The sequence below is a fragment of the Struthio camelus genome, chromosome 2 (genome assembly GCF_040807025.1).
Source record: "Struthio camelus isolate bStrCam1 chromosome 2, bStrCam1.hap1, whole genome shotgun sequence".
Taxonomy (NCBI): Eukaryota; Metazoa; Chordata; class Aves; order Struthioniformes; family Struthionidae; genus Struthio; species Struthio camelus.
This window is the reverse complement of record NC_090943.1, coordinates 92,493,441-92,506,643: the sequence shown is the minus strand read 5'-3', so window position 1 is coordinate 92,506,643 and position 13,203 is coordinate 92,493,441. Positions and strand designations below refer to the sequence as shown.

The 13,203-nt window shown below is 40.5% G+C and overlaps 1 protein-coding gene across 1 annotated transcript in view; it reads right to left on the bottom strand.

The window, feature by feature from the left end:
- Window positions 1–13,203, bottom strand: part of PHLPP1 (PH domain and leucine rich repeat protein phosphatase 1) — a 150,996-nt gene that overhangs the window by 30,009 nt on the left and 107,784 nt on the right. Inside the window, exons 5-9 of the mRNA XM_068931584.1 lie at window positions 8,413–8,559; window positions 7,688–7,918; window positions 4,783–4,985; window positions 3,042–3,102; window positions 1,054–1,149 (exon numbers count right to left, since the gene is read on the bottom strand). Coding sequence (XP_068787685.1) covers window positions 1,054–1,149; window positions 3,042–3,102; window positions 4,783–4,985; window positions 7,688–7,918; window positions 8,413–8,559 — 738 coding nt within the window. The remainder of the gene's footprint in view (window positions 1–1,053; window positions 1,150–3,041; window positions 3,103–4,782; window positions 4,986–7,687; window positions 7,919–8,412; window positions 8,560–13,203) is intronic.

Sequence of the window (13,203 nt, the reverse complement as noted above, 5' to 3'; positions counted from 1 at the left end):
CACTTTGTGTGAAAAACCAGATTGATTTAATAGACTGCATGTTAGCCTGTTAGCCTGCCTCACATCCTTTTCTGCCTACATTTCTGAAATCTACTCTCTTCCCATTCCCAACACTAAAATCCTCAGTTTTCACCATATTTCTCTTTTCTCTGAACCAGACACAATTATCTTTTTGGTTTATGATGTTCTTCTGTGCTATGCAGCTATGTAAGGCAAACACTTGATATCTTATCACACATTAGCTGTCCAGAATTTTCTATGGCTCTGCATGTCTCCATACGATTTCACCCTTTCTGCCTGGGTTCGTTCTTCCTCTTTCACAGCACCCTTTTTGAAGGGCACAGAGAAGCCAGGCATGACAGTTCTCTTCCAGGGAAGTCAGGCACTCGGAAATCCTCAACAGCATCACCTGACCAGTATACTCATCTGGACCAGGACTCTCTAGAAAAAATTAGTAAGAGCCATTCATAATTTAATTCTGACTCCCGTTTAAAATCTTTTCTCCCTGTTCACTGGTGTTCCTATCATTTGTATTCAATGTTAAGTTTAAACTCCTGGAAAAAGAAACCATCTTTGTAGTGAAGGCAATTGCTCTATTTGCAGAAGCTTACTTGCTTTATGGGGCTTTACTCTCTCCTTTCAATCCCTCTTACCCAATACTCAGATAGGGCTGTGATCCGGAGTCTCTAGGCACCACTGAACCGGAAATAAGTAATAACTTCTGGATCTCTGAAGTGTCATGCAAAGTTATGGCTGTAAATATTTAATATTCAGTATTAGAAATGAAGTGCTTTCCTCTCTGAACAGTGGCACAAACAGCTTCAGAACTTCCATTTGGAATTCAAAGGCACTGTTTTCTCTGCATGAAAGTAAGAGAAGAAAGGCTGTGTGTGGAAGCCTGTGGCATGACGACACCTCACAAGGTAAAAATAAAATCAAACAAAAGATAAAACGGGCCTGACTGTCACTGGAACAAACTAAACACTGAATCAGCAATTATTTCTGAATTGCTTATCCTGTTCCAGATTGTGCAACTTTGTCTGCAGGACTTACCGGGCTGGCAGCTCACGTATCTGATTGTGGCCAACATCCAACACTTCCAGTTTTCTGCTGTCACATACCCACTCAGGCAGGTTTTCCAGGTGGTTTCTATGAATAGAGAACACAAGAGGTAAACTAAACCACAGTCCAGATTTAAAGGCTATTAAAAATACAGCCTCAAGAGAGATACAGATACCAGCAGATTTGCTATATATATGCTTCCTGCGAGAGTGTACATCCCCTCTTCACTAAGGGCACTACAAACACAGTAAGATTCTGACTGATGGAGTAAGAAAGCTCATAGTGTTTTCTCCCTAGATGTGCAGACAGTAACCAAGACAGGGAAGAAAGCTGCTGCCAAACTACCAAGAAAGAAGTATCAAGAGTATCAGAATATCAAGAATGAAGAAATCTCCGCAAGAATGAGAAGGAAATTGTTTTATTGTCCATTTCAGAGATACTTCCCCAAATATCATTCACATCCTAATACAGTTGCAATGCACCTCTTTGATCCCCCAGAAACTCAATGCCGAAAGCCACTCTACTACTACTCAACAATCTCACTGAATAGAGCAAAAACTTCAAAGCCAAAGTTTGCTGTTCTTACATTTGCCTCCACAGAAGCTAATCTTTTTAAAAACTAGAGTTTTTGGAGATAAGCTTTTCCAAACACTGCACGGAAAACATGCAGCTAGGCAAGGCTGGGCACCTGCGCTTCCTGCCTTAAATTGCAAACATTAGCAGCACAACATACGCGGAGGAGACTTATTTTATGTCTGTGCCATATAAGAATCCTGATCCTGAACTTCAAATCTGCATGTGCCTGTTTACGTGATTTTATGCTCAATTGCGCATCTGTGTATGTTAACTAAAGCAACAGATACATGCATACATGTGCACGCGTTCTGGCTCGTTCATGTACTTGTACCCTCCGTTTCATTCATGCAATAGCCTTTAACCAGAATATCTGGTAGCAACAGAACCCTTCTTTTCCTGAAACGGCTTCCTTTTCAGTCTCAAAAAGATTTCCGAAATTCCAAGCGAGCCAAAGAGGTCCAAAAAGCTAAAGACTCCCTATCCACGTAGTTCCATGCCATCACAAAACTGAGGCACAAAAAGGGCAATTACAAAGTCGTGCAGCCTTTGCCAATACGATCGCTACTAAATGAAGAATGCAGCTTTACAAAGAGCACTTCTCAGTAAATCACACTTACTCAGCCACACATGTATACTACACTTAGGGGCACAGTGACGGTAACTCACGATTGATGCTACTTCAAAATTGATGGCTGCTGCCCCAGGTTAACCCACTAATTGTTATGGTCATCCTCAAAAGCTTAGGTGTGCTTTAAGAAGGCTTTTAAACGCATTGCATTATCACTTTAACACGCAGATGAGCAATTCCTTAAATAAGGAAGACATCAAGCACATGTGCGAGGTGTTCCTGATTCAGCCTTCATTGTAGAACAAACTAAAATAACCCCTTTTCCATTTCTTTCCTAACCCTGCCTTCCCTTTTAATGTGGGATTTAGAGATACGTTCAGAGGGCAACTGCAGACAGCCCTGCAGCAGGCAGGGCGCCATGGAATAAGGATGAGCTGCAGGAGCTGCAGAACTGATGAGTAAACTATCAAACTGCGACCCAAGCCAGGCTTGTGATACAGACACACCCAGAAAGCAACTTGCATGCATGTCTCAGATCAGTGCTTATTTGAATAACCCTGTGTATTTGTGCAAGTTCAGAAATCTTTAAATCAATGACATTATTTTCCATTCACATGCATTATGCTTTTCACAGTGCAAATGAATAAAAAGGACACAGAGAAGAGCGGGCCAGTAGAAGAAAGCCCATCTTCTGACTCTGAGAATCAACTTTTTTATACCTCAAGATCCAATTTCAGTCTCAACATCCTCTCAGTAAAACACCAGTGAATGTTGTTTTTCACAAACTTGGTTGATGTATGTTTTACAGACCCCAAGAAAAAACAAATACTCTTACCTAGAAATATCCATATAAGCCAGGTAATTAGGAACTGGATACACATCAAGGTGAACAAGTTCTAGGGGGTAAAATAGAAATAAATGCGATGTCTCAAAATACAAAATAGCCATATAGGTGCAGATCTTCAAGATGTATTTTAAGTAGCTAACACTCACAGATTTCAGTACAAGTCAGTAACCTAAGAAAAGCTTCTCAGGCTTTGGACCTTTGTGAACTGAGCTTTGTTTCTCTATTACGTCTGAACGCATACGTTTGCTGTATCAGGCTGCACCTGCTACGACAGTCACTTCCTAACAGATCAGAGAGGAGAAACTGGAGGAGTTGAGGCGTTTCACGGCAAACTCTTATCTTTGTCCCACTCAGTTGTAACTTAACCTCTGCCACGCTTATTTATTTGTCTTCTCCAGCCAGAATAGTCACGCATGAACCTACTCTGCTTTTCCCATTGGTCACTTTTAGTATGGACATGGAAGTGAGATTCCCCACTTTGGAACATCAAGCTATAGAAAACTCCAGATTCCTCCAGGTCATGACAAGACACGATACTTTTCAACACAACAGTACAGGAGCATCTGCAGTCCTTTGGAAGTTTTTGGTGATAAGCAGCCTCATAGACTGCATAGCTCCTTAAGTACAGCTAGCAATGTTATATTTTGATTTCCTAAACTATATTTCATATCCTAAGGTTTCTATGTAATATTTAATGTTCAGGTTGAAAGAAAAACAGAATTTAAGCTTACAGAAAATCCACTGAAGTGCAAGTGTAATGAACATTACAGTCTCTCCGAAGGATGAGACTAAAACAAGGTGGCCAAGAGCGCAAAGAGAGGTTAGTTGGGGGGAAAAGCAAGACTCTCTTCTTCTCTGACCAGATAGGCAGTTGACTGCAAGACCCAGGATGGCTTGGGTTCTCAGCTTACATTGCAGAGCGCATGCTCCGACTATGTTAACTTTTCTTAACAGCAAAGATCTTGGCATGAATACTTAATGAAGGCATAGGCCTGGGTAACGTTAAGATGACAGCCTTTTATAGGCAGTGCAAACTGTTCAGTAAATTCACAGCTCGCTGAACTTCTGTTTCGTTTATTCCACACCAACCTACTCCAAACAATAAAAATGGTAGGGAAAACTGAGTATTTCAGTTATATAAGTAATAGCGGCTTCTAGAGACATATCAAACAAATCCTATTAATGGAACACAGGAGTTATTCAACTGGAAAAGGCTGCATAATTTTTATTTTAAAATAAAAATGAAGTTACTGATCACAGATTTTGTAGCTTTCTTACCAGAGTAACTAGATGCTGCAGTTAATATATACATTGTTTTAATCTGTCTCACAAAAGGCCACTTGTTCAAGCCTCCTTAACTCCAGGGAGAAATAACAAATTCCTTCATTTGCCTTGGTAAAGTAACACATTTAGGCAGCACAAAGAACTGACGCTTTCAAGATCTCTCCCTGCTGACACAGAGAGGACTTTCAGCCTAAATTTTAAGATTTCCATGGTTTTGAGACCTTCAAGTCAGCAGTATAGTGTTATCTGAAAGTTATATCTGAAGCTCAGGAGTACCCATAACATGACACAGCATGTGCTGAACCCTCTAACCAAGGGTCACATCAACAGCCCCCCCCGATTCCCTCCTGATTACATGCATTTTATGCCATAAGCGTTCCACAGAGAACCAGGTATGAAAACCAGACAACCAGGAATGAGATGACTGCCCTGAAAACACTCTTACCATTTGAGGAAGCATAAAGCGCCTTGAGAAAATATCCACTGATTTTGAGGGTCACCAGCTGATTTCTTTCACAGTGCAACACTTCAACGTTGTTAAAAACTGTTGCATCCAGCTCACCAAGTTTGTTGTCTCGGAGATCCAACTGGGTCACATGATGCAGAAACTCTATTTCATCAGTCACCAACCTCCTAATTGAATTCAGTCTTGGAGACAAAAAAAAAAAAAAAAAAAAAAAAAAAAGGGTGATTAAGTGTACCTGCACGATAGGCTTCTGCTGCTAAAGTAATACTCGCGCTACAATCAGTGGCACTGCATTAAACTAGCACTCCTCAAAGTTCTGATCAAGTTCGATTTTAAGTATTTTTCTCTCCATTATGGTGTTTTAAGTGGGATGGATCAAGTATCTTGTTTTATCCATTATGACAAAGGAATCATAACAAGAAGCTCCTTTCCAAACCACTTTGAAAACTACTGATAAAAAGCTCTACAAGAAAGGAGGTATTGTCATTATTGCATCTAAAAACATGATCTGGTTGTTATTTGTGCCTGATAGTATGGAAAAGAAAAATAAAATCTCTACAGCTCCTGCTGGCCTTCAAAGAGCCATCATGAGCATCTGCTGGAAAAGCCTGGCAGACATAAGTAATCTGCAAATATCAAACTACTGAAAGGCCATATTTAGATTTATGAACTCCTGTACTCGCCTCTCACTTCACCATGTTCCAAAGTGGGTAAACTCAGAAGCTAAAAAAAGCGTTGAAGGAAACCCCCCGTGCTCCCCCACCCCCAAGAAGCATGGATCTGGAAGATGAAGAGCACAGGTTTTACCATATCTTCACTGCAGTGCACTGAAGCTGCCAATCCTTAGCAACTTCCCCAGAAGTTACAGTTGAAATAAAGTTGATCTATAACATCCAGCAACATTTGAGAGGCCAGAGCACTTGAAAGAGCTCAGCTGCAAATTCTCAGCTCTGACCATAATACCTGAAAATCACAGTAGTAATTTCTGTGGATCCATTAAACCCCCTAGTGAGGACCAGGACACGTACCTGTAGTTCACTTGTTGCTCTTGCTTTTAAGGACTCTCCCCTCTGTGTTATAGTTATGTTTGCAAATTAATTACATTTTCCAATTAAAAGAAAATAGGGAATATGATCCCTTCACCACCACAGTCTACTTCTAACTTATAAGGAAACGCTTCTTTGTGGTTTCTCTGAAGCAAAACGCTTTGCTGTACAGCAAGTATGGCTTGCAAACACAGTCAACATAAAATACCCAAGGTGGCATTTCAAAGGACCAGTGTCCACTGCTCCATGCAGAAAGGAGGCTGCAGACAATGAGAAGGCTCTCAACCGCACAGCTAGAACTGATGGCAAACTCGGCCAACTCAAAACATTTCATAGCATTTCTACTCTGATGCCAGAAGTGACGGCCTTGGAGCCCCTAATTGGTATCACCACATTTACTAAAAGCTGAACTGCTGGACTAGCCGATGTAGGTCTCAAGAGTCTCTCTTGCTCTTTTTGAGCTTCAGACCTTGGACAACTGGGAAGCAGAAGGCCTTTGACAAAAGCACTGACAACAGATTGGGCCTAGGACGTGAAGTCTTCTGTTTCCCTTCTGGGATCAGGGGCTGCTTTTCTTTTCCTCTCCTTCTCAAACAAGGACTTCTAAAACATAATTAAAATCCAACAAGTCAGTTCATGCATGTCTCCTAGCATGTTCAAAATGAACCAAAACATACATGGTTGAATTCAAACCAGAAAATGAAGTTATTTAGGGATAAAAATCAGCATCCAAGATGCTTATTTTTAATTCTACATTTTTCCTGTCCCTTGACATCAGCCTCTAGCATCAGGTGGTCTGACAAGTAATACTACCTACTTCTATTGCCTTTCATACTTCCGTAATAGATAGCTTTTGACTTAACTAAGCAAACTGCACTGATTAAATATCAGGCTTTAACAAAGGGCATGAGAAAGTGAATCAACATAAAAGCTAAAGCACAGCAGTGGTGGTGGTGGTGGGTTTTTTTTTTTTTTTTTTTTTTAACATAGATGTACACCCAGAGACATATATTTCAAACTTGCCAAATACACTTCAGAATTCATTCATCCATTTTAGCTATTTTCTTAACCAGCTCATACTTACGCTGGCCCGTCCCGCACTGCAAAGGCTACACAGCATTATGGTATGGCTGTAAATTTCAGCTCTAGTAGCCCAATTTACCCCTGGACCCCAGAGTCCAGGCTATGAAATGAGCCTTGCTCAGCAGATTATAGGAGCTGGCTTCCCTGAAGAATAGAGAACCACCTTGCACCAACAGAGCCATTCATAAAAAGGATCAATTTACTCTCTGCTGTGGGCATCAAAAATATTATTATTCATGGTGGATTTGTCTTTGTAACATACAGACAACTGAGAAACGTTACAACAACTGTTTTTTGTCCTCTCACCTTTACTGCCCGTTTCTTCACCTCATTCATCTGTAATATATCAGACAGAAGCTCTTTGGGTCTGAGACATTATATTATTTGATTAAATTATTATTTTTATATATAATATTATTATTTTACTATACTATTTATTATATTATATTATTACATTATATTAGTACTGCATCAACTTGAACTGCTGGAATCACCAGTATCCCAGGTACTTTTTTGTTTATTTTTTTCAATGTAGTTTCCCCCAAAACTCATTTTCCCAACTATTAATTCCCCTAAAAGCCACCTCTGAACGCTAAGTCACTGTAATCACTGAGTTACATAATACAGTCAGAAACATGGTCCAGTGGACTAATATAACACAGTCATACCCGGGGGCTACTATGATAGCCAAAGAGAAATTGTTTCAAAACCAGTAATTTAGATTCACTTATTTCCCCCCCTTTTCAAATACCTACCTTAGATCCACATGTTTAATATGAGGCATCCTTCTTAGCACTTGAAGGTTGAGGGTATCCACGCAGTTTCCCGACATGCAGAGTTTATCCATAGCAGTCAGTTTCTCTAACACTCCTGGAATGTCAGTGAATTCATTGAAGGACAGACTCACGTAGCTGAGCTGATGCATATGCTCCAGTTCATCAGGAAGGGACTGGAGAAAGTTACCATCCAGCAAAAACGTCTGCAAGCTATTGAAGGGAGGCGTGGGGGGCAGGGAGAACGAAGAAAGTGAGAGACCTGTTCAGTTGTTATAACTCACAAATCTACTGTAGTTACAGTGAAATAACATGTATAAAAGGGTGGGAAAAGGTTACAGAACAATCCTTAAACATCATCTGCTAAAGATATTGACTAAACGCCTTAAAAGGCAGTTGCACCACATCGTCAAACACCTCCAGAATTGCAACTTGCACGATGACGACTGAGGCACAGTAGCAAGAAGCAGGTTTGAAGAGTCCCTTCAGCATGAAGATGATCCTTGTTGCAAACACTGGGGATTAGAAGAGCTTCGAGATACAGGGCATTTCCCCACCACCTGAAGCTCACAACTGCTTCAATACAACTCTACAAGTCAGTTTGCTGTGACACAACTCAACAAAATTTAAATTTGATTATGTACAGGGTAGCTGTTGACTGCCTTTACTATCAAGCTGTACACATTAAGTTTTAAGAAAGTACTTGCTTGTGCATATCGCCTACAACTGCTGGAACATTTCTGAGGGCGTTGCAGGACACGTTAAGTTCAGTCAGGGTTGGGATGCTGCAGACTGCCAACGGGAACTCTCCTAAATTATTGTTGGAAAGGTTAAGGCTCTTCAATTTGGTGAATCTACAACGAGATAAGGGGGGGGGGGGAAGAAGACATTTTAAGGAAGTAGAACATAAACATACCAAGTTGCTGTGCAATAATTAATACAACGTGGGATGGGTTACTTAAATGAAAATAGCATGCATTTTTAGCTTACGCACCCAATATTCAGAATAAGCACAGAAACTACCAGACAGCACTTGCAAGAGTTCATTGATCTTAATCTGGCACAAGAAAAACAGGTCCTCCTGAACAACACGGTAAATATATTTTCCTATGAGCGTAGCACAGAACAACAGATCCTTGCCATCCTTACGATATATGTCATTTCCAATGAGGTCTTCTGTGGCATCCGATCCTGTACTAAAGCACTGCTGCATTCTGAACGTATTGCTTGCTATTAAGATTACCCATATAATTAGTGACAGTGGTAACAAGATGCAGGAATTTCTTAGCACACTTGAACGCAAAATTCTCGCGGGTTACCTCAGCTCCATTTGTGTGAGTAGATACAGCATTTCAACCAAAAAAAAGGTCATTAGAATATTAGGTTGGTTTGAACAGAACTAGCATACATGCTGAAGTAAAGCAAAATTTAGCAAGACTTCTGAAGCGACCGAGTCAAATTCTTAAACTGTCAATTAGGCATTATCGATCAGTATTGATATGAATCACTCACACCGATTTCAAAATTTTGTCCTTGACACGTCATGGAACTCCTAAAATACCCTCCATTTATCAAGTCAACCAAAGAGGTAACTTGCATATGCTGCCCTTATCAAAAACAACGAGTAAGACTGGACCAAAAAAAAAAAAAAATCACCCCACAAACAAATTCCAATTAGCCAGGCTGCATGTTCAGCAACATTATCAAGGTTGCCTAACAACCACTGGGAGGTGTGCCTAAAGGCAAATAAATGGGTGAATGAAAAGATCTGTGTCAGATTCCAAAAGATGGAAGGAAGTTTCTTTTCTGGCATGGTTTATGCCAGGGCATTTTATTTCCCTTCATTAGGTCTCCTGTACTTTATTTGTGTGAGTAGGCTTTTATATAACATGTTAAACCACTCCAATGAATATGAACACTTTGCGTGAAATTAATCTCTGATAGCATGTGCCAATGCATCTACATCCTCAGCGCTGGCTCAACATGTTCCTACCCCAAAGCACTTTGTTTTCTCCCATCCAGAAAACAAGGACATAAAAAGCATCAAGCATTAAATGGGTTATAAAGTTTGAATGCTAAAGAGACTCTTAAAATAAAGCTCACAAGCTATTCCAATTAACTGACACGTGTCTTTACTATTGCCTAAGTCAAACTCATGCAACTGATCAAAACTCAACATGAACACGCAAACAGTGCCTTCACAGCTCCCACTGAAATGTAGTATAAGCAAAGTGTGACTTTTATCCCAAGAGACAGGCTGTAAATACACTTAATGTTTACAAAGATTTCCAGCAAGCATGGGAATGCTATGCTCTCTATTGGTGTTTGGGGGCAAAGAAGGGAGGGAAAGATAAGGAAAAATCATGGCCAAATTATCACAGATTTTGAACACCCTGTGCCATGCTGGAGGCAGAAGAAATTTGGAACAGACTTGGACAGAGACTGAATGAAATCTTGCAATCAAATTACTGCTGCAGGGGAAAAAATGCTACTGTGCAGAAACAATGACTAATGTATCTCTAGAGGGAGAACTGTAAAATAGAAAGGAGGCTAGGGTAAACTAGCTGAGGTTAACGAGGGCTGCTAGCCAGAAAAAATGCCTTCCTGTTCCTCTATTTTGAGAGAAAGGGCTTAAAAATCTTGAACCTACAATAAACAATTTGTAACATGGGGTATAAACCACAATCCAGTAAGTCTTTTGAAGGCACTGGGTGTTAGGTCATAAAGATATTGGCTTTAAATTTGGGGGTCAAAGCCTACCCAGATGACAGTCTCTGGGCAAGAACTGATCAAAATTCCTTTGTGAACATCTCTCTTTTGCATATGATCAGCTGGAGAAAAAAAAAACCCAAACAAACAAAGAAAACACCCAAAACGCAAGAGGATGTGCTCTGGAGAGGGAGAGGGGCCTGAGAGGTAGAGCGCACACAAGTGTATGCCCCCACAACGAACTATACTACCTACTTCAAGTTTTCAGCACTGAAAATTTGGGTATGGCATGGGTATGGTTCCTTCTCACTCCTCAACTACTTTTGCATTATCTAACTCCAAAGCAGTGTTTAGCTTCAAGATTTTCTATGCACATTCTAGTGGAAGATTATCCTGAGTCGAAACAGAAAGACGAAAGAATGTACGTGTGTTACACCTTTGCTACCCTGATGTACGTTTATTATGGGTCTTCTGTGAGTTGATTTGTACGTTAAACTCCCAGTTTATCTAACTACTAAGGACAAATTGAACTGGTCAGCAGAGCTATGTAATGTGTAAATGAGAATAAGTAGTACTTCCCAGTACTGGAGATGCTGAAACAGAAGCTGAAAACGCACTTTTAAGTGCATGTTAGATAATCCACAGAGGAGAGCTTGTTAAGTCACATTTAAAGAGAAGCTGGGAAACAAACACAAAGTTTAGCTAGAGTTAAGGGGCTAATTGAAGACAACTGGCAGGAAATACCTATTTTATTCCCTTTTTGTGAACTTGCAAGATGCTAAAAAGCCACATTTCTCCTCATGGAATAGCGTCAATTACAAAACATGATTAATCAAGACTAGAAGGCGTTTGCTCAAAGTTAACACCGTAAGTCTACCTCTCATCTTTGGTCATTCACTTCACGTTATCAACAACGCAAACTGGTTAGCATATTTCCACTATGGAGCACTGCCATGCTGCACATTTAAAATGTTGAACGGTTTATAGCGCTTTTTATATCTAGATAGATTTGCAGTCAGTAGCACCCACAGCACTTGTAGTCTCAATGTAAGTAAGGTCAGAGAGAAGTATTTTATGGAATCAAGTTTTCTGTTGCTGCTACATTTGCAGTGTTGGGCTTTAATTAGATTTTACAGAACAACATCCCTGCTGTTTTCCCACACCCAGATCTTTACTCCTAGCAGAAGCGGGGGCACACGCAGGTGCTGCCTCCACAGCATTTGTGGGAAGAAAAAAAAGATACAACATTGCTTATCTGTTTGAGGCACGACAGTGTAATGACTTCATATCAAGTATACATGCTTTCTTTCCTCTTCTCCCACCTTCCCTTGATCGAGACTTTGCTAGCCTTTAAAAAAAAGGTCAACAGCATGAAGAACAGCATCTCTCAATATGACTAACTGAATATTAGCTTACTAAGTTTTCTCTTATAATAGCCAAGACAAAAATAGTCATTTCTCTGACCAAAGAGAGTCTTACTTTAAACTAGAGCAAAATGTTGACATGTCAACCTCGACTTTGAGCATGCAGTATGACTGAACACTAATTGCTGTAATTGAGCCAAATAATGCCGACTTACTTAATCCTGAAGCTGCCACTTCAGGAGTGGTTTTAGTTTGACATAGGCAAAATGAGGAGAGGGGATAACAAGAGAAGTTTGTATCATGGCAAAGCAACGAACTCACATGCTAACATCAAGTTCAGATCTACTTAATGTGCACAGCAAAGGAATTTGCATCACACAACACAGCATTTGTGTTCCTATATATTTGGGGGGGGAGGGGGAGGGGGGATAGTGGAATTGGCCATGCACTGATGTTGGAACACAGCCATAAAAACCTAGCCTGACAAAACCAGTCTTGTCCTACTCTTCTCAAAAGCACTTAAAAAGGGATCTTCTACAATACCCAGGAAAGAATACACGGCTTAATAAGGGACTCGGCCTAGTGAATGCTACCATTTTCCCAGTCCAGTCTCCAGTATTTGGGGCATCTCATGAGTGCATACTCATGGTGGTTATACTTGAACATCAGCACGTCAAGCAGCAGCAGAACCGTCCCTCAGCTCCAGCACCACTTCGGAGTGGAACAGCATATGGCAATTAAGTGTCAAAAATACAGCCTGCCACCTTCATGAATGCCTACTTTGGCCACTAGCTTATCATGAAAATAATTTGCTTATAAGCGTGACTCACTAATTTCCTTCCTGGAAATAGAAGTTCCGATTTACTGCCTTTTTGCAGTTGTGTCAGATTCCCCCATCCATAACGTTATTGCCTACAGGAGTAGCTAGCCTAGTGCCAGAAGTAGTTTCATAGTGTTTCTCTTCACAGAAAGGTGTAGCTGTGAAAGCTCCAAATTAGCTAGACTATTAAAAGGCATCATTCCAGTCCTCCCTGCCCTGCTAAATCTGTCAAGCCTGAGCTGAATAGGGGTAGATAGTTTTGGGGATAGCTAGGGAAATTCACTCAGATGCTGCAGGTGATGTTTTGCCTAACTGAAGTTAATAGCAGCACTTCCTACTTTGATACAGAAGAGTTTTTGAAACATAATAGAGACGAGGGGGAGGAGGAGGGAGGAGTTCTGCTCTCTTCCACTCTGTTTCTCTGGGCTAGACTCCTGCCCGTCCAGAAACCAAGGAGCTTATGTTGCACCACAAAAAAAAAACAGATGGAGTAAAGCTATCTCAAGAAAGAGGGTCAATTACTTATTTTGAGGGCAAATATCGATTCTGGTCAAGTCAAAAAGAAATTGAACAAGTTTTCCATTGCTTATCAATTTCTCCATTAG